This window comes from Bombina bombina, chromosome 2 (genome assembly GCF_027579735.1).
Source record: "Bombina bombina isolate aBomBom1 chromosome 2, aBomBom1.pri, whole genome shotgun sequence".
Taxonomy (NCBI): domain Eukaryota; kingdom Metazoa; phylum Chordata; class Amphibia; order Anura; family Bombinatoridae; genus Bombina; species Bombina bombina.
In genome coordinates this window covers 1,302,021,630-1,302,048,495 of record NC_069500.1, presented here as the reverse complement: position 1 = coordinate 1,302,048,495, position 26,866 = coordinate 1,302,021,630, and the positions used below count along the sequence as shown (strand labels likewise).

The window sequence follows — 26,866 nt, the reverse complement described above, 5'->3', positions numbered from 1 at the left end:
AGTCAAGTCACATCTCCATTTCTGAAAATACTTCTTTACAGTGGTTGCTTAAATCAACTATAAAGGAGGGACTTGGATCCCCTCACCATGCAAGAAATGTCTCTTTCTGTTATGAATAGAGAAGGAAAACTTTTGTTCAAGCCCTGGTGAGAATTTGTCCTGTTGATAGACCAATGTCTCCTCCTTTGAACTTGAACTATGTTCTCTCTGTTCTGCAAGGTTCTCCTTTTGAACCTATGCATATATTAGACTTTAACATTTTGTTCTAGAAGGTTCTTTTATTACTGTGGACCAAATATGATTTTCTTCCAAAGGCTGTAGCTTCAGAAATTATTAATCAGGAAATAGTTGTTTCTTCTTTGTGACCAAAGCCTTCTAATCCAAAAGGAAATATTACTTCAAAACCTAGATGTTGTCAGAGTTTTAAAGTTCTATATTCAGGCTACTAAAGACATTAGACAAACTTCCAGTTGTTTGCTCTTCTTTCAAGAGCCATTGAAAGAATCAAACAGGATTCAGCTTCAGTAATTCGCATAGCTTTGGCATAGGCCTGCAGAACTTGGTATGTGGACTTAATTCAGATGTCTTTTCTTCCTACCTGGACCCTATCCCTAAGGGAGGATCTTCTGTCTCAAGGAACTGTTTTTCACCCAGATCTCAGTTTGATGAATTTGACAGCATGAAGGTTAAACGCTTAGACCTCAAGATCAGTGGTTTCTCTGACTCTGATATCTATACTTTGCTTCATGCAAGTAAGCCAGTTAAGCAGAGAATTTTTCATAACACATGGAAAGCTTACTTTCTTTGGTGTCCTTCTTGAATTTTTTTCTTGAAAATTCTTTAAAATTCCCAGAATATTTCAGTTCCTTCAAGATGGACTAGATAAGGGCTTAAAGGGTTAGATATCGGTTGATCTGTTTTGTTTCACAAAAAAGATGGCTAAGTTGCCAGATGTTCAAAATTTTGTTCAAGCCCTGGTGAGAATTTGTCCTGTTGATAGACCAATTTCTCCTCCTTACAAAACTTGAACTTTCAATCATCCCGATCGTGTCAATCACAATGATAGCAGTCATGACCGCTGCTTCTTAACTTAAGTTTCCGGCAAGCGTGAAACTACAGGGGTAGATTGCAGCATCCACTGCTTGGTAAATCTACCCCTAAGGGCTAGATTACAAGTGGAGCACTAATTTATTGCGAACCTGCAAAGGGACAATTTGCTGTTTGCTGGCATGAAGTAAATAACCATCCAGTACATGTGGCAGGTTATTACACCGCAAGCTCACAGTAGCAATCAGCGCTCGCAAAATTAACCAGAGATCAGATCTCTGGTTAATTTTCTAAAAGTGCCCCAATTTAAACAATACTGCACAAAGCAGTTTCTAGGGGTTAAAAGTGGTGAGTGTTATAAAAAAAGGGCATTGAAAAGTGCCTTTACATTGTGCTTAATGGGAACTGTGTGTTCCCTGTAAATATATATGTATGTGAATATATACCTATATATGTATGTGTTAATATGTGTACATAGATAAATATATATGTATATAATCATTTACATATATATTTATATTTGCTGCCCATCGCTGCGCGACTTACCCCTTTGCTGTGCTATTTCTCATGTTGTGTCTTACGGCATTGCACCTCACTTGTAATACCAGCACACATTAGCATGCACTGGTATTACTCAGTTGAGCGCAAATATTGCTTATTAGCATAAGCAATATTTAGCGCTTAACTTGCAATCTAGCCCTAAATACATATCATATATTTTACTCTAATTGTTAATGCTGCCAAATTTGGATCCTTGGTCACACTTTAGGTATTTCTAAGGATAGTTGCTGCACATATGCAAACACACCAGCACAGGAATGCAGTGAATGTTATGCTTTTAAAATGTATTTGGTGTTCAATGTCCCTTTCAGTAGTCTGCTGTCAAAGACAGATGCTGTGCAGAAATATTAAAGCTGTGTTACGCTTGCACTGGTATTGTTTTTTTTTTAATAGAAACCTCTTATAAGGAAAATGTATCCTTGTACTGCTGGAACCCTTGTTCTCCTAGACAAAGGGGCTGCATTTTCCAAAGAGGTGTTTCAGGGACATATAATTGTGCATCTCTTCAAGAATAAATCTTACAGAATATTCATCAGAAATGTACTTTGATCATGTCCCATACTTATGATTGCAAGAAAAAGTTTGTGAACACTTTGGAATCACTTGGATTTCTGCGTTGATTGCTAACACACTGTGGCCTAATATTATTTTTTTTTATTGAAAACATTGAGTAATCATTCACTGTGCAGTCTGGGAAAAAAGTGAACCTCTGTGTTAATGACAATTCCATAAGCTCTCTGGAATCAGCTGTTTTAATTAAGGAGATGAAATTGGAAGTGTGGGTTGTACAGGTGCACTGTAGGGTTGCCACCATGTTTTCCTGGACACTTATGAGTGCTGCAGGGTGTGTAGGGAGGAACAGGAATAGTGCCGTTGGACGGCACATGAATAATGACCCTGGACAGCAGTATCCATGTTCCTTCCTGCACACCCTTCAGCATGTGTAAATAATAAGTGTCCAGGAAAACATGGCTGAGGTGGCAAACCTAGTGCCCTGCCATTTAAATAAAGGCACCCAAAGCCTGGTTACTGACGAATATGTTTACTCATGAAAGATTGGCTAGTGTGAACCAAGTCTTGATGCCAACAACATTTACTGGCCCTTAGGAGATGAATTACAGGGATGCACAGCTGAAAATTTTACAAAAGCATTGCTTGATGCACAGTAAGGCAAATTGTTTACAAAAAAATTCAGGACTGTTGCTAATCTGGCTAAGGAGTGGGCATCCTGCCAAGAGCACTCCAAAAGCACAACTGCAATCATAAAAAAGGTAAGAAAGAACCCAAGGGTAACAGCAAAAGACCTTCAGAAAACTGTAAAAGTATTTGTTCATCCATCTACTTTGAGAATAAAGCACTGAACAGTGAAGAATAGTGTTCATGAAATGACACCACAAAGGAAATTATTGTGACACATCTCAAGTTTGCCAAAGACCATATAGTTGTTCCACAATGATTCTGGGGAAATGTTCTGTGGACAGATGAGACAAAAGTTGAACTTTTTGGCAAAAATACACAATGCTATGTATGGAAGAAAAATTGCACTGCACCCCAACACCTCATCCCATTTGTGAAGCTTTGCTTCCTCAGGACCTGGACACCTTGCAATCATCAAGAAAACAATGAATTCAAAAGTGTATGAAAACATTTTACAAGAGAATGTCAGGGCTGTTGTCCATGACCTCAAGCTAAAGAGAGGTTGGGTGATGCAACAAGACAATTACCCAAATTACACAGGTAAATGATCTAAAAATGTCTGATTTATGTTTTTTGGAATTGCCAAGTAAGAGTCCTGGCCTTAACCTAATTAAGATGCATGACTTGAATGGACTGTGCAATCAAGATAACCCAGAAATATTGATGAATTCAAACAGATTTGCAGGGAGGAATGATCCAAACTTCATCCACAACATTGTGCAAGTCTTATAAACATCTACAGCAAACTGCTGCTAAAGGAGGATCTACAAGTTTTCAAATTCAAGGGTTCACTTAGTTTTTCTAGCCTGCACTGTAATTACTCCATGGGGTCAATTTATTATTGGCTGAATTGGGCCAATTCACCCTGTTTCCGCGTGAGCCTTAAGGCTTGCCGGAAACAGGAGTTAAGAAGCAGCGGCCTATAGACAGCTGCTCCTTAACTCATATGCCACCTCTGAGGCTGCGTACTGCAATTCGCCCGATCCTATTCGATCAGGCTGATTTCCCCCCACACCGGCTAGCGGGGGGCGGTATTGCACAAGCAGAATATTAAATGTACTTTAAATTAATCTTTTAAGTTTATTTTGTTATTGAAATATGTTTTTGCTCCATTTAACCATCATCTAAAATTATTATTCAAAAGGACAGTAAGGTCAAAATTAGACAGAGCAAAGTTATTTTCAACAACTTTCCTATATACTTCTTCATCAAATTGCTTTGTTGCCATGATATCCTTTGTTGAATACATAGGTAGGCTGAGTAGCAGCAACACACTTCTGGTAGCTAGCTGCTGATTGGTGGCTTCACATTTATGCCTCTTGTCATTTTATTACCCAAAGTATTTAGCTAGCTTTCAGTAGTACATTTCTACTCCTTCAACCAAGGATACCAAGAGAATGATGCAAATATGATAACAGAAGTAAATTGGAAACTTAAAATGATATGCTCTAACTAGATCATGAAAGAAAAAATTCAGGTTTCATGCTAAACACTGCCTTTGTGTATAGAGAGAGTGAGATTAGACATTATACTTAGCCCATTTCAACTGATATGTTGCGTGGTGGTTTTAATGAGCAAGCATAGCTATTTAAAACAAAAAATCAAATGAGATTTGAAATACATAGGGGCCGATTTATTATAGTGGAAGCAGAAATTGCAATACGTAGGGGACGATTTATTATAGTGCGAGCAGAAATTGAAATACGTAGGGGACGATTTATTATAGTGCGAGCAGAAATTGCAATACGTAGGGGCCGATTTATTATAGTGCGAGCAGAAATTGCAATACGTAGGGGACGATTTATTATAGTGCGAGCAGAAATTGCAATACGTAGGGGCCGATTTATTATAGTGCGAGCAGAAATTGCAATACGTAGGGGCCGATTTATTATAGTGCGAGCAGAAATTGCAATACGTAGGGGCTGATTTATTATAGTGCAAGCAGAAATTGCAATACACAGGGGCCGATTTATTATAGTGCGAGCAGAAATGATCCGCTGTAGCGGATCATGTTCACTGCACTTTTATAAATGCCAACAGCATACGCTGTCGGCATTTATCATTGCACAGGCATTTCTTGTGAAATTCTTGTGCAATGCCGCCCCCTGCACATTCGCAGCCAATCGACCGCTAGCAGGGGGTGTCAATCAACCCGATCGTATCCGATTGGGCTGATTGCTGTCCGCTGCCTCAGAGGTGTCGGACAAGTTAAGGAGAAGCGGTCTTAAGACCGCTGCTTCTTAACTCTTGTTTCCGGCGAACCTGAAGGCTCATGCAGAAACAGCTGCATATAGCAGCATTTGGGCTTTAATAAATCGGCCCCTTACTCTGCATCTGGTATAAGAAACTGGGAATACATTATGGGGAAATTCATATTATAGTGCACTGTCCCTTTCTTTAGTCAACTGTAGCGGGTTTTGATACAAAGCTAGTTAATCAATTATATTGTATTGTGATTAATTTATTTTTAATATGAATATATTTTTACATCAGTATTGTTCCTATGCCAACCTGATGTATGATTAAAGGGGCAGTAAACAGCGTGAGATTTAATATAAAATGTTTATTAATGCACAGTAAATAAACTTTGCAATATAGTTTTATTATTTATTTTGCCTTCTTTTTATGTGACTTTGCTCTAAAAAATGTGGACTCAAAAATAGAAATGTACACTGCAGACTGCTAAAGGCTAACCCTGCTATTTATCTTTTCTTAACTGGCTTAAAAATATTTGACTTGGATGATATGTTATTTTATAGCAAGACAACAGCAATGTCTGGTGATTGCAAGGTGTTTAATTATTTCGTAAACTGCTTTGGTAAACTGACTTTTATTTAAATCAAAAGAAATTATTTCTTAGTACATTTTTAATTGTGCTTATATTTATTTACCATACAGAAAAAAAGAATAAATCAGAATGGATGTGGTATGTTTCTGTTTCTTAGGCAAATTATTTGATAGATAATTATTAGATACAATTTATAAAAAAACATTCCCATATTTATTACATTTATGTTGTATAATTGGCCCATTCATTAAAAAAAAAAAGTTTATGCTTATTGCTTACATGAAAAATTCACTTCTTTCATGATGGTGAAAGTCCACAAGACATCATGTGTAGGAATATTCCCCTCCTGACCACTAGGGGGAGGCAGAAAACATCCCAAAACACCAGAACTTTAATTCCCCCCCACACTTCCCATGATCCTCCGTCATACATATAGCCAAGTAAATGAGGGAAAAAGAAATGCAGGAAAGAAAAAGTGGGGGGCAAAGAAGTGCAAAACATGTACTGCTGCCATCTGAACAAAAAGAAAGGGCAGGGTTCTTGGACTCACTAGTGGACAGGTATGATAGATGCTCTCCTGTTGGAGGAACTATCAAATTTAATCCAGTGGATGGTGTAGATTTAAATGCTATCAAAAAGGCAGAAAAAACACTCTAAAAAAGGTGGTTTACCTCCGTAATGACCACCTATAAACTAAGATTAGTTTAAAGGAATTAGAAAGCTATGGCTGTTACTTTAGCAGCTTGGCTTATAGCTTTAATCCACAAGGCTTATTTGTTTACATGGAAATCTACCTCTGAGTGCATTACTGCTCTAGGGCCTTTTGTAATAAGGCCTCTATTATTCAGATTTGTAAGGCAGCTACTTGATCTGCTTTGCATACTTTTTCTAAATTTTATCACTTTGATGTGTCTTCTTTTTTTCTGCAGCTGTCTTTGGCAAGAAGGTTCTGCTGGCCGTAGTGCCTGAATAGTTACGCCCTGCCTTCACTGTTTCTCCCCCATATTCACAGTAGTCTTGTGGACTTCACGACTTGGGTATTGATTCTCAAACGTGATGGCTTGTGGATTCTCACCTTCTGATGAAAGAAAACAAAATGTATGCTTACTTAATAAATTAATTTGTTTCATGATAGTGAGTCCAAGAATGGATTGTATTTTGGAGTGCGCCTGAGATGACTAAAATAGATTATCTCAGTCTTAATTTGCCTAGAGTATTATTCTAATTGTGTATTTTATAATTGTTTATTTTATAATACCTTTCTTTGGTATGAATTAGAACATGAAGTATAATAAATCATGAAGTATATTAAATCAAACTATAATTGATAAAAGAAGACAAATATCTTATTAATTAATAAAATAGTTACATTTATTCAGTTAGATTTCATTCAATCGCTCAGAGCATAAAAATTCATGTTCATAACATAAAACCTAAAACAATACTTTTATATTAGCATAGATAATAGTATATAACCGTATATTGCTTCTATTTCGTGTCCAGTATACAGCTGTATGATTAATTTATGAACCGGTATACTAGCGCTCTAATTTGAAAAATTTGCGGTTTATTTTTAAGAAACACAGAAACAATAATTTATGTGAATAATTAATATCCTGTATCTCAGGTAGATCTGATTTAAATATTGAGGGGTGTAGTTCTTATATAAAAGTTGAATACATTTTTTGTATTCACATTAAAAGACAGTTTATTTGCCCGGGGCTTTAAAAAGAGGGGAGGTACCTTTTGAAGTATGAAAAAAATGTTGCGTTGACTATACCGGTATAGATTTGTGTTGAAATTCCTTTCTTGGTATCCGTATGCAGAATCCTGTTCTTCTTTTAACATTTGTTGAAGAGAAACCCACCAGGGTTTTTTTTTGGAGATGTGCTTTGCAGACAAAGTGTTAGAGGATAGTGTCCGTTAATTCCCCTTTGTTTTTGTGACCAGTGTTTGTTCAAACCCACCAGGGTTTTTTTTGGAGATGTGCTTTGCAGACAAAGTGTTAGAGGATAGTGTCCGTTAATTCCCCTTTGTTTTTGTGACCAGTGTTTGTTCAAACCCACCAGGGTTTTTTTTTGGAGATGTGCTTTGCAGACAAAGTGTTAGAGGATAGTGTCCGTTAATTCCCCTTTGTTTTTGTGACCAGTGTTTGTTCAAACCCACCAGGGGGCAACTTCAGGTGTCACAGTAGGCTATGGATCTTGATTGCCGTTATATTTTTGGTCTCACCTTGTTGTATAGAACAATAAACAGTTCTTTATCCCGATGTTTGCTGACCAAAGGACATCTGGGATTCACGCTGGAAAAAAACCCTTTAGACTGGGTTGTATTAGTATATCAGAGTACTGATTTTACACAGTCTTGGGTGTTGCAACAGTGGTTGCTTCTTCAAAATAGTGGAGCAGAATGCTGGACGCGTTTCGGCTGTCACCTGCAGCCTTTTTCATACATAGTGCTCCAGTATGATTTGGCGGTCTTATTTAAACCACTTGGCTTTGTTCTCATTGGTTGTTTAAATAACAAATGTTTGTTACAATTATTCCTATGGATGCATTTATGTTTAATTACAAACAAACTTTTGTATATTATTGCAGTAATTGTATTTGAAGTTTAGTGCTAAAATTGGTTATTTTTTTCTCTTGGTTACATTTGAATTCATAATTTAGATAAATCGTTACATTTAATACAATGTCTTATAAATCTGAAATGTGATGTCCTTGAAAATAACTTTCTATGTAATAACCGTATCAAAAATTGATATTTGTCTATTAATTAATTAGTTTTGCCAATATGAATAATTAGAATAAAAAGATTATATCCATTCAAAAAGATATATAAAAAAATGTATAAATAAATAATGTATATATACAAAAAAAAATTATTTTGGGGATTTAATGTATGTGCAATTTGTAAAATAGTGGATATTCATTTTTTTGTCTAAGTTTATAAACCAATTATACTTCATAATCCAAAGTGAAAAAACGTATTTAATTATGTTATCTTGTGATACTATGTTCTTTTTGAGGGATATGGAAAATCGTAAATGACAGATGTAAATATCTGATATTTTAACCATATAAAATTATATATTTTATTGTGTATTCAAATTTTAAATAATGAAGATTGGATAAAATGCATATTTGAGTATGTTACAGTTTGATACTGTGTTATTTTGAATAAATAACAAAAATTAGTATATGACAGATATAAATATCTGATATCTTGACCCTATAACAATATATTTTATTGTGCATTAGTATTTTAAAAAAGGTGTGATACTAAATTCGATATTCAATCCTTTAGGGGTTTTTGTTTCTAATCCGTAGATCCATTTGTATTCTAGTTTTAGTAATTCATTTTCCACGTCTCCTCCTCTCCAGTCTGGGTTTAATTTATCTATTGCAACATATTTGAATTTCTTTAAGTTGCAGTTATTGCATTTTTAAAAATGTTGTGGAACGGGGAGGTCTTTATTTCTATCTTCTTCAGCATTCTCTATGGAGAGTATATGTTCCCTTACTCTCTCTCTGACAGGTCTGGTTGATTCTCCTTTATATTGTTTCCCGCAAAAACACTCCAATAAATAAATTATATTTTTATCTGTACAACGGATTTGGTGTTTTATTTCATATTCTTTTCCAGTTGCATTGGATTTAAATTTCTTTCTTTTATCTGAGTGTCTGCAGGACTTACATGCAAAGCAGGGAAAGAAACCTTTTATTTCATTTCCTTTAAGATCTCTGTCTGGTTTCTTTTTCATTTTTAGATCAGTAGGGGCTAATTTGGTTTTTAAATTGTTGGCCCTTCTATATATTATTTCTGGTTTTTCACCTATTTGATCCCTTAGTTTTTCATCTAGTCTCAGTATATTCCAGTGTTTTTTTATTATTTTTTCTACTGCTTTATGATCTTGATTATATTGAGTTATAAATGGTACTTTTGGTTTATCATTCTTTAATTGTGTTTTTTGTTTGTAGAGTATCTCATTTCTCTCTTCGTTTTTAACTAATTCTATTTGTTTATCTATTGTTTTACTATTATAACCTCTTTCTATAAATTTCTTTTTTAAAATTATTGACTGTTCTAGATAGTCTTCATCCTTAGTGCAATTCTTTCTAATTCTTAATAGTTGGCCTTTAGGAATGTTATTTTTCCATTGTATGTGGTGACAGCTTTGTGCATGAATGTAATTATTGCTGTCTACCGCCTTAAAGTGTGTTTTACTATTAATTTGCTGTCCTTCTGTATAGATTTCTAAGTCGAGAAACTTAGTGTTATTTAGAAATTCTGTTTCCCAGAGGCCCATGAACAAATTGGCATAGCTGGGAGTGAACCTGGTACCCATGGCTGTTCCACAAGTTTGATTATAAAAATTACCTTCAAAGTGAAAGTAATTTTGGGTTAGAATGTATTTAATGCTTTCTAAAATAAATTCTTTTTGTAATGTTGACATTTCTATATCACTACTTAGGTATTGATCTACTGCTTGTAATCCATCTATATGTTTAATGCAAGTATATAATGAAGACACATCGCATGTTATAAGCCACATGTCTTCAGTCCATTTAATATCTTTAATTAATTTAATTACATGTGTGGAATCTTTTAAATAACTTTCTAATTTATTGACATATTTCTGAAGGAATTTGTCTATATATTCTGATAAATTTTATGTTAAAGACTTTATTCCTGATACTATAGGGCGGCCAGGTGGGTTATTGATGTCTTTATGGATTTTTGGTAAAATATAGAATAATGGTATTTTGGGAAATTTGGGTAATAAATAGTTAAATTCTTTTTCTGTTAATATCTCTTTTGTTAAAGCTTTTGTTAATATCATTTTGATTTCTAGTTTATAGAAACTTGTGGGATTTCTGGTACATTTTTTGTATGTATTTTCATCTTGAATTAATTCTTTACATATTCTTAGATAGTGTTCTTTGTTTAGAACAACTATCCCCCCACCCTTGTCCGCAGCCTTTATCACGATGTTATGGTCCCTTTCCATATTCTCTAATGTCTCTCTTTCTTTTTTGGTTAGATTCTTTGTTTTAAATTTGGAATTGCTTTCACTTTTTAGTTTTCTTAGGTCCTCTAAGACTAAGTTCTCAAAAGTCTCTATACTTGAGCCTTTTTCGTGTTTTGGAAAAAGGTAGATTTATTTTTTAGATTTGTGTGTATTATCCCATTATTCTCATTTGTTTTTGGCTCTATTGCTTGTCTTTCTAATGGTGTTTTTGAAAAGTATCTTTTCAAAGTTAAGTTTCTTAGGAATTTCTGTAGGTCTACATAGGTGTTAAATTTATTTAATTTGTTGGTTGGGGCGAATATCAGACCTTTATTTAAGATTCTTTCTTGTTCCTTACTTAAAATTGTTGTACTTAAATTAAAGATTCCTTTAGTTGTTTCTGTAGTATGTTTTATTTCTTTCTCTTGTCTTTTGGTTTTACATATGCCAGTTCCTCTCTTTCCTCTCTTTCTGAGTCTTTCCTTTTCTTTATATTTCTTATTTCTTGTTCTGGTATTATCTCTTCTCTTCTCATCTGGCCAAGGTCTAAAAAATCCCTTTCGTAGTTTGATGTGCTCTGATGTTCCTCTTCTAAATTCATTAGAGGGTTAAATCTATTATGAGTGTTGATGTTATTAGTTTCTCTCCTGTTTGGATTATTTTGGTAATCTCTCACTGTGTTCTGTTCTCTATGTGTATAATTCACCTCATTTCTAGAATATCTCCAATGATTATTTGGTCTTTCATTATATCTATTCCAATTGTGATTTGGTGTACGATTATATGGTTCATTTGTTGTATGTTTATTTGGTATATAGTTATGTGAGTAATGATTTGTTTTTGTAGCATTATCCCTTTCTCTATTGTATTGTGGGTAATTTTGTACTGGATATCCCCTATTTCGGTAACTATCCCTATTCCATCTGTGCCATTGATTATTTTCATTCCACCCTCTTCTCGAATTCGGTGCAACATTATAATTTTGGTAATATCTGTTATAATTCGTGCTTTTACTGTCATTGCCATAATTGTTATACCTATGGTCTTGTTTTTTAAAATTTTCTTTTTCTTTTTCTTTTTGTGTTTGGTTGAATTTCTCCTCCCTTTGTGTTTCTACTTCATCTCTGATATTACCATTGTTTCCAATTTGGGTATTTTTTTGAAATTTATTATATCTCCAATTGTGTGTGCTAAAGTATTGTTCACCTTCTTTGCCTTTAAAATGGGTATAATCATCTCTATCCCTTTCTAATTTTCTTTTCTTTATTTCTATTAATTCTTTTTTCGTTGTTTATAACAAATCTTTTATAATTTGTTCCCTTTCAAGAAATTCTTTATCCTTTTTAAATTGTTCCAATTCTGATTCTAATTCGTTTATTTGGTTTCCTAATTTAATTAGGGTATCACCTCTGAATTCTTTAATTAGTTCCATTAGTTTTATTGATGCTTCCTCTAAAATTTCTCTCCATTTTTTTATAAATAATTCATCTTCTATTTTAAATGAGCATTGTTTCTTAATTCTCAAACCTCTTGGTACTAACTTCTCTTCAATATATTTGCTAAGAGAGGCATATTCCATTTTTTGTCTCATTTCACTTATTAATTTGTTTTCTAGTTCTTTCATCAGGTATTTTAGGCTTTCATTTCCCTTAACTTGTTGGTTTATGTTGTCATTTTGTACTACAGTTTCTTCTTCTTCAAATATATTACTTAGACTATCATAAATTGTAGATCTTAGTTTAAATAGATCTGTTTCCTTATTCATTTTGTTTAATATTTATTTATGAAATACAACAGACTGGAGAAATGGAGGTAATACAGTACTAGTGGACAGGTATGATAGATGCTCTCCTGTTGGAGGAACTATCACATTTAATCCAGTGGATGGTGTAGATTTAAATGCTATCAAAAAGGCAGGAAAAACACTCTAAAAAAGGTGGTTTACCTCCGTAATGACCACCTATAAACTAAGATTAGTTTAAAGGAATTAGAATGGATTGTATTTTGGAGTGCCCCTGAGATGTCTAAAATAGATTATCTCAGTCTTAATTTGCCTAGAGTATTATTCTAATTGTGTATTTTATAATTGTTTATTTTATAATATCTTTCTTTGGTATGAATTAGAACATGAAGTATAATAAATCATGAAGTATATTAAATCAAACTACAATTGATAAAAGAAGATAAATATCTTATTAATTAATAAAATAGTTACATTTATTCAGTTAGATTTCATTCAATCGCTCAGAGCATAAAAATTAATGTTCATAACATAAAACCTAAAACAATACTTTTATATTAGCATAGATAATAGTATATAACCGTATATTGCTTCTATTTCGTGTCCGGTATACAGCTGTATGATTAATTTATGACATTTATGAAATCTAACTGAATAAATGTAACCATTTTATTAATTAATAAGATATTTGTCTTCTTTTATCAATTATAGTTTGATTTAATATACTTCATGATTTATTATACTTCATGTTCTAATTCATACCAAAGAAAGGTATTATAAAATAAACAATTATAAAATACACAATTAGAATAATACTCTAGGCAAATTAAGACTGAGATAATCTATTTTAGTCATCTCAGGCGCACTCCAAAATACAATCCATTCTTGGACTCACTATCATGAAACAAATTAATTTATTAAGTAAGCATACATTTTGTTTTCTTTCATCAGAAGGTGAGAATCCACAAGCCATCACGTTTGAGAATCAATACCCAAGTCGTGAAGTCCACAAGACTACTGTGAATATGGGGGAGAAACAGTGAAGGCAGGGCGTAACTATTCAGGCACTACGGCCAGCAGAACCTTCTTGCCAAAGACAGCTGCAGAAAAAAAGAAGACACATCAAAGTGATAAAATTTAGAAAAAGTATGCAAAGCAGATCAAGTAGCTGCCTTACAAATCTGAATAATAGAGGCCTTATTACAAAAGGCCCTAGAGCAGTAATGCACTCAGAGGTAGATTTCCATGTAAACAAATAAGCCTTGTGGATTAAAGCTATAAGCCAAGCTGCTAAAGTAACAGCCATAGCTTTCTAGCCTTAGTGAGGCCCTGAAAAATTAACAAAAAGAGAAGAAAGTCTGAAATCTTTTGTGTCTTCCACATAATATTTAAGAGCTCTTACAACATCCAAGCTGGGGAGTAGATACTTCTTAGAGTTCTTAGGAGCTGGACGAAAAGAGGAAACCATAACTTTCTGAAAAAAAAGAAAAAAATAACTAGTGCAAATAACAGACTTATCCTGATGAAAAATCAGAAAAAGTGGTTTACAATACAAAGCTGAAAGCTTTGAGACTCTTCTTGCTGAAGAAATAGCTAGAAGAAGAAGAACCTTCCAAGATAAAAGCTGAAGGCACAAATTAGAGTATTGGCTCAAAATCAGGAGTTTGAAGAACCCCCAAAACCAGATTCAGATTCCAAGGGGGAGAAGCTGAACAAATAACTAATTTTATCTTCATCAGAGCCTGAACAAAGGCCTCAAAATCAGGAATTTTAGCAATTTTCTTTTGAAGCAGAACAGAAAGAGCTGGCCATTCAGATAACTGTCTGAGAAACCTTTATGTAAGCCTTCCTGCAAGAACTAATAAACTGGTAACTTTTACAAGAACATCACGCAAAACAAGGTTTTCCAGACCTTATAATAAATACATCTGGTAACAGGTTTCCTAGCCTAAACCAGGTTATCAATAACCTTAACAGAAAAACCTCTCTGAGACAGAATTAAGCTCTCAATCACCATGCCGTCGAGTTTTGAGATCTTGATAAAAGAAAGGGCCTTAAAAGAGAGAAGATCCTTTCATAGAGGAAGCATCCAAGACGGCATTAGGATATCTGCACCAGATCCGCAAGCCAAATCTTATGAGGCCACATTGGAGAAATCAGAATTGCTAAGGCTTGTTCTTGCTTGATTCTGGCTATGTCTTTGGATAACATCAAAAACAGAGAAAACCTGTAAATAAGGTTGTATTACCAAGGGACCAGTAGGGCGTCTAATAGACACACCTAAGGGTCCCAAGACCTGGCACAATACTGAGGCAGTTTGTGATTTAAATGGGAGGCCCTGAGATCTATCTCTGGCAGACCCTTACGCCTCACAATTTGGTAAAAAACTTCTGGATTCAGAGACCATTCTCCTGGGTGAAGAGACTGGTGACTTAGCAAGTCTGCCTTCACACCTGGAAAATGGATGGCAGAAATTCTGCAATGATAGCATTCCACCCAACAGATGATGCGGGACACGTCTGTCATCACTAAGTAACTGCGAGTTCTTCTCTGATGACTGACATAAGCCACTGCCGTGACTTTGCCTTAGTGGAATCTCAGAAAAGATTTGTGTCAGGCCAAATCTGTAGAGTCATGAAGATTGCGCAGAGTTCCAGAACATTTATTGGTAACCTCACCTCCTGAGGACACTGAACTTTTTGTGTTCTCTAAGAACCCCAAACTGCACCACCAAATAACAAACTGGCATCTGTGGAAATTTCAAACCACACTGGACAAAGAAAAGAGGCTCCCTGAACTTGGGACTGGCGAGTCTGACACCAATTCAAGGACTGTCTTGTGATCTAGCAGAATCTTCTGAAACAGGTCCTTATGGTCCCCATTCCATTAAAGCAGCATCTGCAATTGGAGGACCCGAAGATGAAATCTGGCAAATGGAACTACATCTGATGCAGCCACCATGAGACCCACAACTTCCATGCACTGAGCTCAAAAAGGAAGGAGATTTAGCTGCAGAGGGAACATGCCTGTTGCAGCTTCATTCTGTGATAATCTGTCAAAGACAAAGACATAGTTACAGAATTGAATATAAACCCCAAAAGACACGAGTCTAAGGGGATAATGAGCTCTTTGAAAGATTTATTTTCCAACCGTGACTCTGAAGAACCATCTAAGTGTGAGACACAGCCAGACGAAAAGAAGGGGCCTGAACCACAATGTCATCCAAGTAAGGAAATATAGAAATTCCTTGAGTTCAAACTACAGACAACAGAGCTCCCAGTACTTCTGTTAACACTCTGGGAGCAGTAGCCAGACCAAAAGGGAAGGGCCACAAACTGATAATGCTTGTCTAGAAAGGCAAATCTCAGGAACTTGACATGATCAAATAATATGCAAATAAGCATCTTTTAGGTCTTTGGTAGACATAAACTGACCCTCCTGCACTAAAGGAAGCAAAGTCCAAATTGGAACTTTTAGGAATTTGTACAATATTTTGAGAGCCAAAACAGGCCAAAAAGTACCTTCTTTCTTTGGCACTTTAAAGAGATTTGAATAAAACCCCTGGTTTAATTTTGGAGCTGGAACTAGAGAAATCACCCTCATTAGTTCCAAATTTCTCACACAAGCCAAAAAATGCATCTTTAATGGATTTTGAGGCATTCAAGACAGGAAGAATCTTCCCCAAGGAGGCCTTGAACAAAAGCGTATTCAGTACCCCTGGGAAATAATTTGTAAAACCCATGAATCCTGAACATATCTCTCCCAGACCTCACAAAAGAGACTCAATATGACCCCCAGAACTCTGAGCAGAGGAGGTATCTTTATAATACTTAGATTGGCAATAATAGCATCCAGTTCAAATCCAAAAATAAATTTACCTTACAAAGAGAGATAAAGCCACAAAGCTTGCTTAGCTAAAATAGCTAATGCAGCATGCTTAGCATTGATGCAAAACATTTACACTGCTGCATCACAATTAAAACATTTTGCTGTCATCACGATTAATTAAATCTCATTGAGAGTGGTTTCCCCAGAAACAAGTTCTGAGAGATTGTGACACCACACAGCAGTGGCAGCAGTGATACAGGCTACAATGATTGCAGGTCCAAACATAAAACCTGCAAGTTGAAAGGATTCTCTATGAAAACATTCCCGTTTTTTTATCTTAAGTATAGTTAAAAGAGGAACTATCCTCCAAAGGAAGAGTAGTTAGCCTGGCCAAAGGGGAAATAGCTGCATATACCTTAGGAATAGTCTCCCAAATCTCTGTTTTAACAGAAGAGAGAGGAAAAATCAATTTAAATATGGAAGATAGAACAAAAGTTACCCCTGGCATATGCCATTCCTTAAAGGAATAATGAACCATTTTTTTTCTTTCATGATTCAGATATAGCATGCAATTTTAAGCAACTTTCTAATTTTAATCCTTTTATCAATTTTTCTTTTGTTCTCTTGGTATCTTTATTTGAATGAAAGCTAAGGAGCCGGACCATTTTTGGTTCAGACCTGGGTTGCACTTGCTTATTGGTTGATAAATGTAAGCCACCAAGCACTAGCCAGGGTGCTGAACAAAAAGGGGCCGGCTCCTTAGTTTACATTCAAGTAAAGATACCAAGAGAACAAAGAAAAATTGATAATAGGAGTTAATTAGAAAGTTGCTTAAAATTGCATGCTGTATCTGAATCATGAAAAAAACAATACCTGTGAGCGTTAAAAGCTAAAACCCAAAGGAAAGAAGCATACATTTAGCACATACTCTGTATAGACGAGGAGCAAAGTTTGAGCACGCTAAGCCAACTGTTGTGAATTTAAAGCTTTTTTATTTATTTTTTTAAAGTGCCTAAAACTGCTAGTATAAGGTGTATGGTGTATAATATATGTCCCCAGACTATGTAAATCATGTGTACATGTTCATATTAATAGCTGGTGGGCTTGTAAGCTACAGGTACTTACCTCTCAGCACCTCCATCCACTGTGCTTAACTCAGATGCAGCAACCTGTTTCCAGTAGATAAGCCCATCCTAAGCAGTGCAAGCACGATGCCAAGGATCTGAATTAATGACAGCATCTATTGTTAACCCAGGGGATTGGTGGACAAGTTCACATATCACCTGAGGAGGGCTATGGATCCGCAAGAAGCAGCTCATTGTAGACCAGGGGATTGGTGGAAAAGTCCACATTTCACCTGGGAGGCCTGCAACATTTCTCACTGAGAAAAAACCCTTCACTACTTGGCTGAAAACTCCTCATCTGCCCCTCTGAATGACAGGTTGCTGGCTGCGAGGAGGATTTGGGCCTCAGATCGATTAGAGGATCTCCTAGCAATGAGTAGATCTTGCAATTCCCTTTCACCTCACTCCTCATCAAGGAGGCAAAAGAAAATGACTGGGGAACATGGGAAGTGGGAGGGATTTAAAGCTTTGTGGTGTACTGGACTACCAGTAAAAATCAGTAGTTTGATAGTGAAGACTATTTACATATTTCAAGTATACAAAGAAAGATTCTGTAAGTGTAAATACAAATTCTCACTAAACCATGTTGTTAGCAGAATTCAACATGTAATTTATAATATTTTATTGAAATATGTTTTGCCATTATATTGTGCAATTTATTAAATAAATATAGGCTTAATAAATTAGAAGGAAATATGTTGAAGGTTCTTTTAAGTTCAGTTGCAGAGGGAAAAAAATAATAGAAAAAAATATAAATTACCTCCATCAATACCCATGATAAATCGACCCAGTATCATCATTTCAGGGACGTTTGCTAAGCGCGCTAAAGACATCAATAATGCTGCTGCTATGGCAAACACATTGTTGAGAAGCAATGTTCCCTTTCTGAAATGTATACATAAAAAAAAAACTTTATTAGGTATGATTTTACAAACCACTAATGATCATTATTGGCATATTAGATAAATATATATAAAAATAAATCGATTAATATATTATCTTTTAAGAGAAACTATTATATTTTATATTCTGGATTTTTTTAAAGAAGCTTTATAAAAGAAGAGATAATAAATGTGCTCCAGAACAACACCATAAAGGTGTTTTAAAAACATAATAATTCAAACATTTGGTTTGATCACAATCCTTTAGAGAAACTAATCACATGATTTATCAACAATAATCCACACAATCACTTTAACATTTCCCTAAATGATTGTGATCAATCCCATTATCACAAAAGTTAATTTCACATCCATTAAGTAAAAGTTAACATCAAAGAAACACAAATTCATAGCTTGAAGATCTCAGGGTTGCTAGTGGAGGGCACTAAAGCAATGTTTGCGGGATGATAAAAAACATGGATATCCTATAATAACTTTTTCATTGCGAGCCCTGAATTGTTTCTTCACAACAGACTTGTAATTCCCTTGTCATCCATCATTGTCCTGCACTGAAGGAGGCTGTTGTTAGAATTGGTTTAGGTTTGCTACCCATTAATCTCAGGGATTCAGATTGTACTCATTACCCTCCCCCCCTCTTTCCCGAGGCTGTGTGCAGTGGATGAGTTCAGTTCTGCAGTCATTTGCCCATGGGTAGGGAACATTAGTACAGGGAAGATGCTGTAAAGGCATCAGAAATGTAAGCTCTGTGTTTGACTCCCTAAAAAGAGAGAGCTATAGTATTTATGATAAGAGCTACCGCACAGTAATATTTAAACCATTAGCAAGTTGAGCTCTACTCTAAGGGGCCGAATTATCAAGCTCCAAATGGAGCTTGTTTACCTGAAGGCTTGCCAGAAACAGAAGTTATGAAGCAGCGGTCTGAAGATCGCTGCTCCATAACTTGTCCACCTGCTCTGAGGCAGCGGACAGAAATCAACCCGATCGAAAACGATCTGATTGATTGACACTCCCTGCTAGAGGCTGATTGGCCATGAATCTGCAGGGGGAGGTATTGCACAAGCAGTTCTGGTGAACTGCTGGTGCAATGATAAATGCCGACAGCATTTATCGATGTGCAGCAGACATGATACGCTACATCGTATCATGCCCGCTCGCACTTTGATAAATATGCCCCTAAGTGTCCAGCATTATCACACTTCTTGTTTCCCGAACTCTAAACAAACAAAAACACACATACACATGACACACACATCACAAACATACATACATACACACAAAGATACACACATACATACACACACACACACACACAAACATACACACATATATACATACACACACACACATATATATATATATATATATAATACTACACACATAAACGCTACACAATATACACACTATCCACACAGAAACTATGCACACAATACACATACATATACACACAATACACACATCACACGCTACACACATACAATACAAACCTACACCTTACACATACACACACACATTAACACCCATACACACAAAAACACATCACATACATACACACACACACTACACAGCACACATACAAACTACATACATAAACGCTACACATCACACACACACAGACACTACACACACATACAAACTACACATACACTACACACACAATACACACCTACACATTACAAATGCACACACATATATACACATATGTACACACCCACACACACATCCACACAATACACACCACACATACATATACACATGCACACACATACACACTAAACACACACACATGTACAAACACATCACACACACCACACAAATATATATGTCACACACACACATATATACACACACACACAGTTACACATTAACACTCACACACAAAAACACATCACACACACACAACACAAACATACATACACACACACACTACACAGCACACATACAAACTACATACATAAACGCTACACATCACACACACACACACAGACACTACACACATACAAACTACACATACGCTACACATACACAATAGACACCTACACATTACAAATACACACATATATACACATATATACACACCCACGCACACATCCACACAATACACACCACACACACATACACACTAAACACACACACATGTACAAACACATCACACACACCACACAAATATATATGTCACACACACACACACATATATACACATACAAACACACATTTACACATTAACACTCATACACACAAAAACACATCACACACACACACAACACAAACATACATACACACACACTACACAGAACACATACAAACTACATACATAAACGCTACACATCACACACACACAGACACTACACACACATACAAACTACACATACACTACACACACACAATACACACCTACACTTTACAAATACACACACATATATACACATATATACACACCCACGCACACATCCACACAATACACACCACACACACATATACACATGCACACACATACACACTAAACACACACACATGTACAAACACATCTCACACACACCACACAAATATATATGTCACACACACACACATATATACACATACACACACACACATTTACACATTAACACTCATACACACAAAAACACATCACACACACACACAACACAAACATACATACACACACACTACACAGCACACATACAAACTACATACATAAACGCTACACATCACACACACACACACAGACACTACACACAAATACAAACTACACATACACTACACACACACAATACACACCTACACATTACAAATACACACACATATATACACACCCACACACACATCCACACAATACACACCACACACACATATACACATGCACACACATACACACACACACACACGTACAAACACATCACACACACCACACAAATATATATGTCACATACACACACACTATACAAACAACACACAAATATGTCACACACACACCCCACACATGCACACTATACAACCACTACATAAATATTCACACACACACTACCAGAGGAGCCAAAATAAAGTATTCTGATTTTATTTGGTGTCTGGAGTCAAGCAGTATGCCATGCCCCTATTGTAATGTGTGCTCCCAAACAGACACATCAGTATACTGTATATCTAAGTAAGATGTTTTAAATGAAATAATCATAGCTGGGAGTCAGATCTGGTAAGCTGAATATCAAGCAGTAAGCATGCCTTATAAAATGATGCAACTATGAAATGTACCCAGACTTTATTACAGAATGTATACATTATCATAAATATTTTTTGTATGATAGCAAATATGACAATTTTTTTAGCAGGTATTTTGAAGAAGCAAACTAATTGATTCTATTTTTAATAAGCTAAGGATAAGGATATCTGGAACAAAAAAGTCCATAACATAGAGATAAACTAGGCCAGACCTACATCAAGAAGAGGACTAAGAGCCCTATTGCTGTTGTAAGAAAGATAGAAAATATAGAAAACATTGAAGCCAGGGCTAAAAAAATATTTTAATAGCCTGAAATATTTGATTGTACTTGGGAGGTAGTTGCATATAGAATCTTATATAGGTGATGTTAAGAAGTGTTTTCACTGGGCGAGTCACATGGGGGAGGGGCTACGGTTAGTTCAGTGGGTGCTCATGTAGGGATTGCTTTTAGTTTCTATTGTATCTGGGAAGCTGTGGGTTAATTCGTAGTGAAACTCTGGGTGGTGAGAGCATTATAGAGGTTATTGTGGTGGGAGGTGAGTTACAGTTAGTGTGGCTGGAGCTAATCTCAACAAGAGAGCCGAGGTTCATTGCCATTTGAAAGGCCTTTGTGGTAGTTATTAATGCTGCTGATTGAAAGCAATTGGGTGTTTTAGAGTTAAGAGGTTAATTGCTATGGACACCTGTTGCATTTTACATGTACATTTTTGGTTTTGGACCTTCCAAATTATCGTTATGTCATTATGAGTCATTACCAATCCATAGCTTGCAATATTGCTACAGGATTTAAATAAGAAAAAAATATTTGCATAGAAAAAAAGGCTAATATGAAATCTGGACAGTTATGCTCTTTTAAAGAAAACTCATAAAGCTCAACTAAATCATCAGTTTTTGGGAATTTAATAGAATGTAATAGAGAGATACGCTGCTAACTAATGTAGTGGTATTTAACTCCACAATGTCTGAAACATATTTTTTCTGGAGCCACTGATCTTTACTGGAGCAGGTGTGGAGAAATAGGTTCAGCTAACTACATTTGGTGGACCTGCCGGAGTATACAGACCTGTTGGAGCGAAGTTTTACTTAAAATTAATAAATTGCTGAATAGCAACAGTCCCAAAAACGTTACTTTCTTTATAACTAACCTCCCTCCAAAACTAAATTGCTAACTTAAAAAAGGACTATTTTGCATAAGGGTTAACAGTGCTAAAATACTCATTCCAGAATTATGGAAAACATCCAGAGTACCTTCCACTGATGATTGGAAAAAACAAGCAAACCCTACTGTTTCATTAGAAAGGTTTGAAATTTACTTGAGAAATCTGGTGCTGTTCAGAAGAGGTGAACAGATAGTAAACTATTGACTCAGTTACTTAGTTGCTCATAGATGAGCATCTAGATTATTGATGGTAATATTACACCACTATTATTATTATTACTTAAGCTTTCTTGAGAACTATAACACCAGTACCATTATATCCATCTGTAAACCACCGACCCCTCTTATTTTTTGTCTTTCTTATATTCCATGTTAAATATATGCATAATTTGACATCATATGGGCTGCCATAAAGTAAACCCTTTATGTCCTATATGCTTGAATATTCTCTTTGGAACCAAACTCAACTGATAATTTTGTTTATGTGGTCCCTTTATATACGACTATTTTAAAAACCTTTTTATAACCCTTATTTTACTTGTGTTATATTTATGTAAACCAAACTATACCTTATTGTATTATATTCCCGTACCATTTTTAACTAAAATGTATTATCATATTAATATTTCTGTTATAATTCTATCTTATAATACCTTAATAAAGATAAAAAATTTAAAAAAAAATCAGAATTTTTACTTACCAATATATGTATTTCTTTTGTGATGAGGAGAGATCATAGGTGTTCATAACATGTGGGATATATTTTCTGCCACTAGGAAGAGGTCAAAACCCCTCACAGGAGCTTTAATCCCTCCCACCTCCTCTTCACGAAGTTGAGAAATAGAAAAGGTAGGAAAGACAGAAAGCCGGGTAAATAGGTGCATCTAGCCCCTGGTTTCTCAACAGCCGGGCCGTGGCCCAGTACCGGGCCGTGATAGCCCTGCTAGTGGGCCCTGACCTGTCATGCCCCCACTGCAAACCAGGTGCAGACTGAGACCAATCAAGGCCCCAGGAACACTGTCTCACACTGACCAAAATGTATTAAATGGTATGCAAATGTACATGGTAGCCTTCCTGCCCTGCCCCCAACAGGCCCCTCATCCTACAGAGCCAGGACCCCCAACATTAAGGGCCAGAGAAAGGGCACCCAACCTCCAGGGCCAGACCCCACACACCATGGCCCTCACAGCGACAGACCCCTGCCAGGGCCCCCACTAAACCCACACTTATTTGCTTAGTTACTGATAGGGCAACTGAAAACTGCAGCTTAAGGAATGCACCAAGATCTGTGGAGATGCCATTTGTGGGCCCCTCTACTTGTTGGTCCCTCGGCCCAGGTTCTATTCGCCTGGCTGATCAGCCCGCCCCTGCTGCTCACTATATATATATATATATATATATATATATATGTATATATATGTATGTATGTATATATATATGTATATATGTATATGTATATAGATATATATATATATATATATAATATATATATATATATATATATATATATATAAATAAATAAATAAACTACTGGGCCCGGACATGTCTAGCTAAAATTTACCGGGCCTTGAGGTCACTTTGGTTGAGAACCACTGATCTAGCCCATTTAGTAAAAATGCGGGTGGGTCCTATGGACTCTCCTCATTTCAAAAAAGACATTTATTGGTAAGTATAAGTTCTCTTTTCTTTCATAAGATTAGGAGAGCCCATAGGTGTCCATAACATGTGGGATACAATACCCCAGCTGAGAGTCTATAGTAAGGACAAGTGGGACAAAATTATGGCAGTTCCTATTTGCCGAAATACTGCGGCCTGAATGGATTTCCTGTCAAAAGCAGCTTCAGAAAAAGCATACATATCAAAAATAAAACATTTAGAAAAGAGAATATACGTAAGTATAATGAGAAGACCAAGTTGCTGCCTTGCAAATCTGTTCCAAGGAGATGACATTTTTGAAGACCCGAGTAGTAGATACAGATCTAGTAGAATGAACAGTTATTCTTTTTGGAGGTGGTTTTCCCGCAACCAAGTAAGCCTTACAAATAGTCTGTTTTAGCCATGATGCCAAGGCAACCGCAGTAGTCTTTTTACCGTTTCTGGGACCTGAAAAGTGGAAAAACAAGTTAGAGGACTAAGTCTTTAGTAACCTAAAGATAGAATTTTAAAACTCTGACTACAAACAAATTGTGAATTAGGTGTTCCTTAGGATTAGAAGGATTTTGTCACAAAGAAGAAACAACAATTTCCTGATTAATATTTTTTGAAGACACTATCTTCGATAGAAAACCATATTTAGTCTGGATGACCACTTTATCTTGATAAAAAATCAAGAAGGGGAGATCAGAAGACAGGGCAGATAATTCAAGAACTCTTTTAGCAGAAGAAATGAGTAAAATAAGAGAATCTTTCATGACAATAACTTTAGGTCCAATGAGTGCAATGGTTTAAAGAGAACTTTGCAGAACACAAAGAACCAGATTCAAAGGGGAAGAAATAGGTCTAACAGGGCAAATTCTCACCAAGGTTTGGACAAAAGTTTGAACATCGGGTAATTTGGCCAGTTTTTGTGAAACAAAACCAATAATGCTGAAATCTGACCCTTTAAAGAACTAATCGATAATCCCTTATCGATTCCATCTTGAAGGAATAGAATAATTCTAGGGATTCAAAAACCTCTAGAAGAACACCAAATTAAGTAAGCTTTCCAAATCGTATGATACATTTTTTGTGTAACAGGTTTTCTGGCTTGCAGTAAAGTAGAGATAAGAGAATCTAAGAAACCTCTGTTTTTGAGAACTAGTAGTTCAACCTCCACATCAATTCAGAGATTTGAGATTCAGATGATACAATGGTCCTTAAAGGGACCGTCAACCCAAAAATTACTGTTACTTATTTAGATTAGTTTATTAACAATATTTACATCAAACTCTAGCCCAATTTTCCTCTAAATAAACTTTGGCAGAAAATACACTTACTAGATCTCATCTGGCTGTTTTGAAATGGTCATCTGACTCCTCCTTCTCTGACGTCTCCCAAAAGCTTGAACTGCAGCACTAGTACAGGATCCTCTCATCCCTGCGCGTCCCTTTCATTTAGTTAATTGAGACACTCATATGGCACCCCCCACACACACTATCTCCCCTCACTTTCTTTCAGCAGAACGTTCTGTCTGCACTAACACACCCACATTTATATGCAGCACATTATTATTATTATTTTACAAGTAATTTATGTTTGTATAGGACCGGAAAAGCGGAAAAGCCGAGTATTCTGTTTCAATTCTTTTCCATGTTTATAAAGGTAAAAAGTGTAACAGTTGCAAAAAATGTTTCTGCTGCCAAACATTCATGCCCACTCCAAATTACAGACGGTCACCAACCCTGTAACCCAGATGTCAACAGTAAATCGGCACTGTAGTTGTGATTCACTATTTACTGGGATCATTGCCAGTTGGTGGATCTGTTTTGCATTGCGGAAAAAAGTTACAAGACTTGTTTTGATGATCCTGGGAGCTTACGTTTTATGACATGTATAGAGAGGGTTTGACCCCTCTATATGTCCCTACACTACAAAAAGAATTAGGAAGGGTGCAGAGACAATTGCAAGTGCTGGAAGGAGATCAATTAAAGAAAATTTCATATACCGTATATTGCATTTATTAATAAAGACAATACAGTGTTTTATGATTACTTTGTCTGATTTCAAATCAGATTTACCATTACTTTAAACACAAATTGAAAGCCCCCATAAAAATGTTGAAGAATAGAAAAAAAGTGTACATAATATATTTTGCTTATTGTTTCTGTAATTTGCTGTCATCTGTATTCCCCTTCCCCAAGATGGATTATAGTCACGGAGTGCATACTGCAGATATCATAAGTCTGTATATGTATATGATATATACGTTTAAAAGTAGACCTTTGAGCAGTGCTATTGGCAACACTTTCCCCCCTAAAAGCTCCTCCAGCTTCGGAAGCACAGAGCGCACAGTCACACACAGTACCTGCATTCCCTCTGCGTTCCTCTGAGTGCCGGTGGCAGCAGAAACATTTTTTGCAACTGTTACACTTTTTACCTTTATAAACATGGAAAAGAATCGAAACAGAATACTCGGCTTCTCCGCTTTTCTGGTCCTATACAAACATAAATTACTTGTAAAATAATAATAATAATGTGCTGCATATAAATGTGGGTGTTTTAGTGCAGACAGAACATTCTGCTGAAAGAAAGTGAGGGGAGATAGTGTGGGGGGGTGCCATATGAGTGTCTCAATGAACTGAATGAAAGGAGCGCGCAG

General features: G+C 35.9%; 1 protein-coding gene across 2 annotated transcripts in view; it reads right to left on the bottom strand.

The window, feature by feature from the left end:
* Positions 1–26,866, bottom strand: part of SLC2A9 (solute carrier family 2 member 9) — a 1,122,280-nt gene that overhangs the window by 782,377 nt on the left and 313,037 nt on the right. For both annotated transcript variants that reach the window (XM_053704140.1, XM_053704141.1), the window contains exon 5: positions 18,058–18,182. In XM_053704140.1, the coding sequence (XP_053560115.1) occupies positions 18,058–18,182 (125 nt within the window). The remainder of the gene's footprint in view (positions 1–18,057; positions 18,183–26,866) is intronic.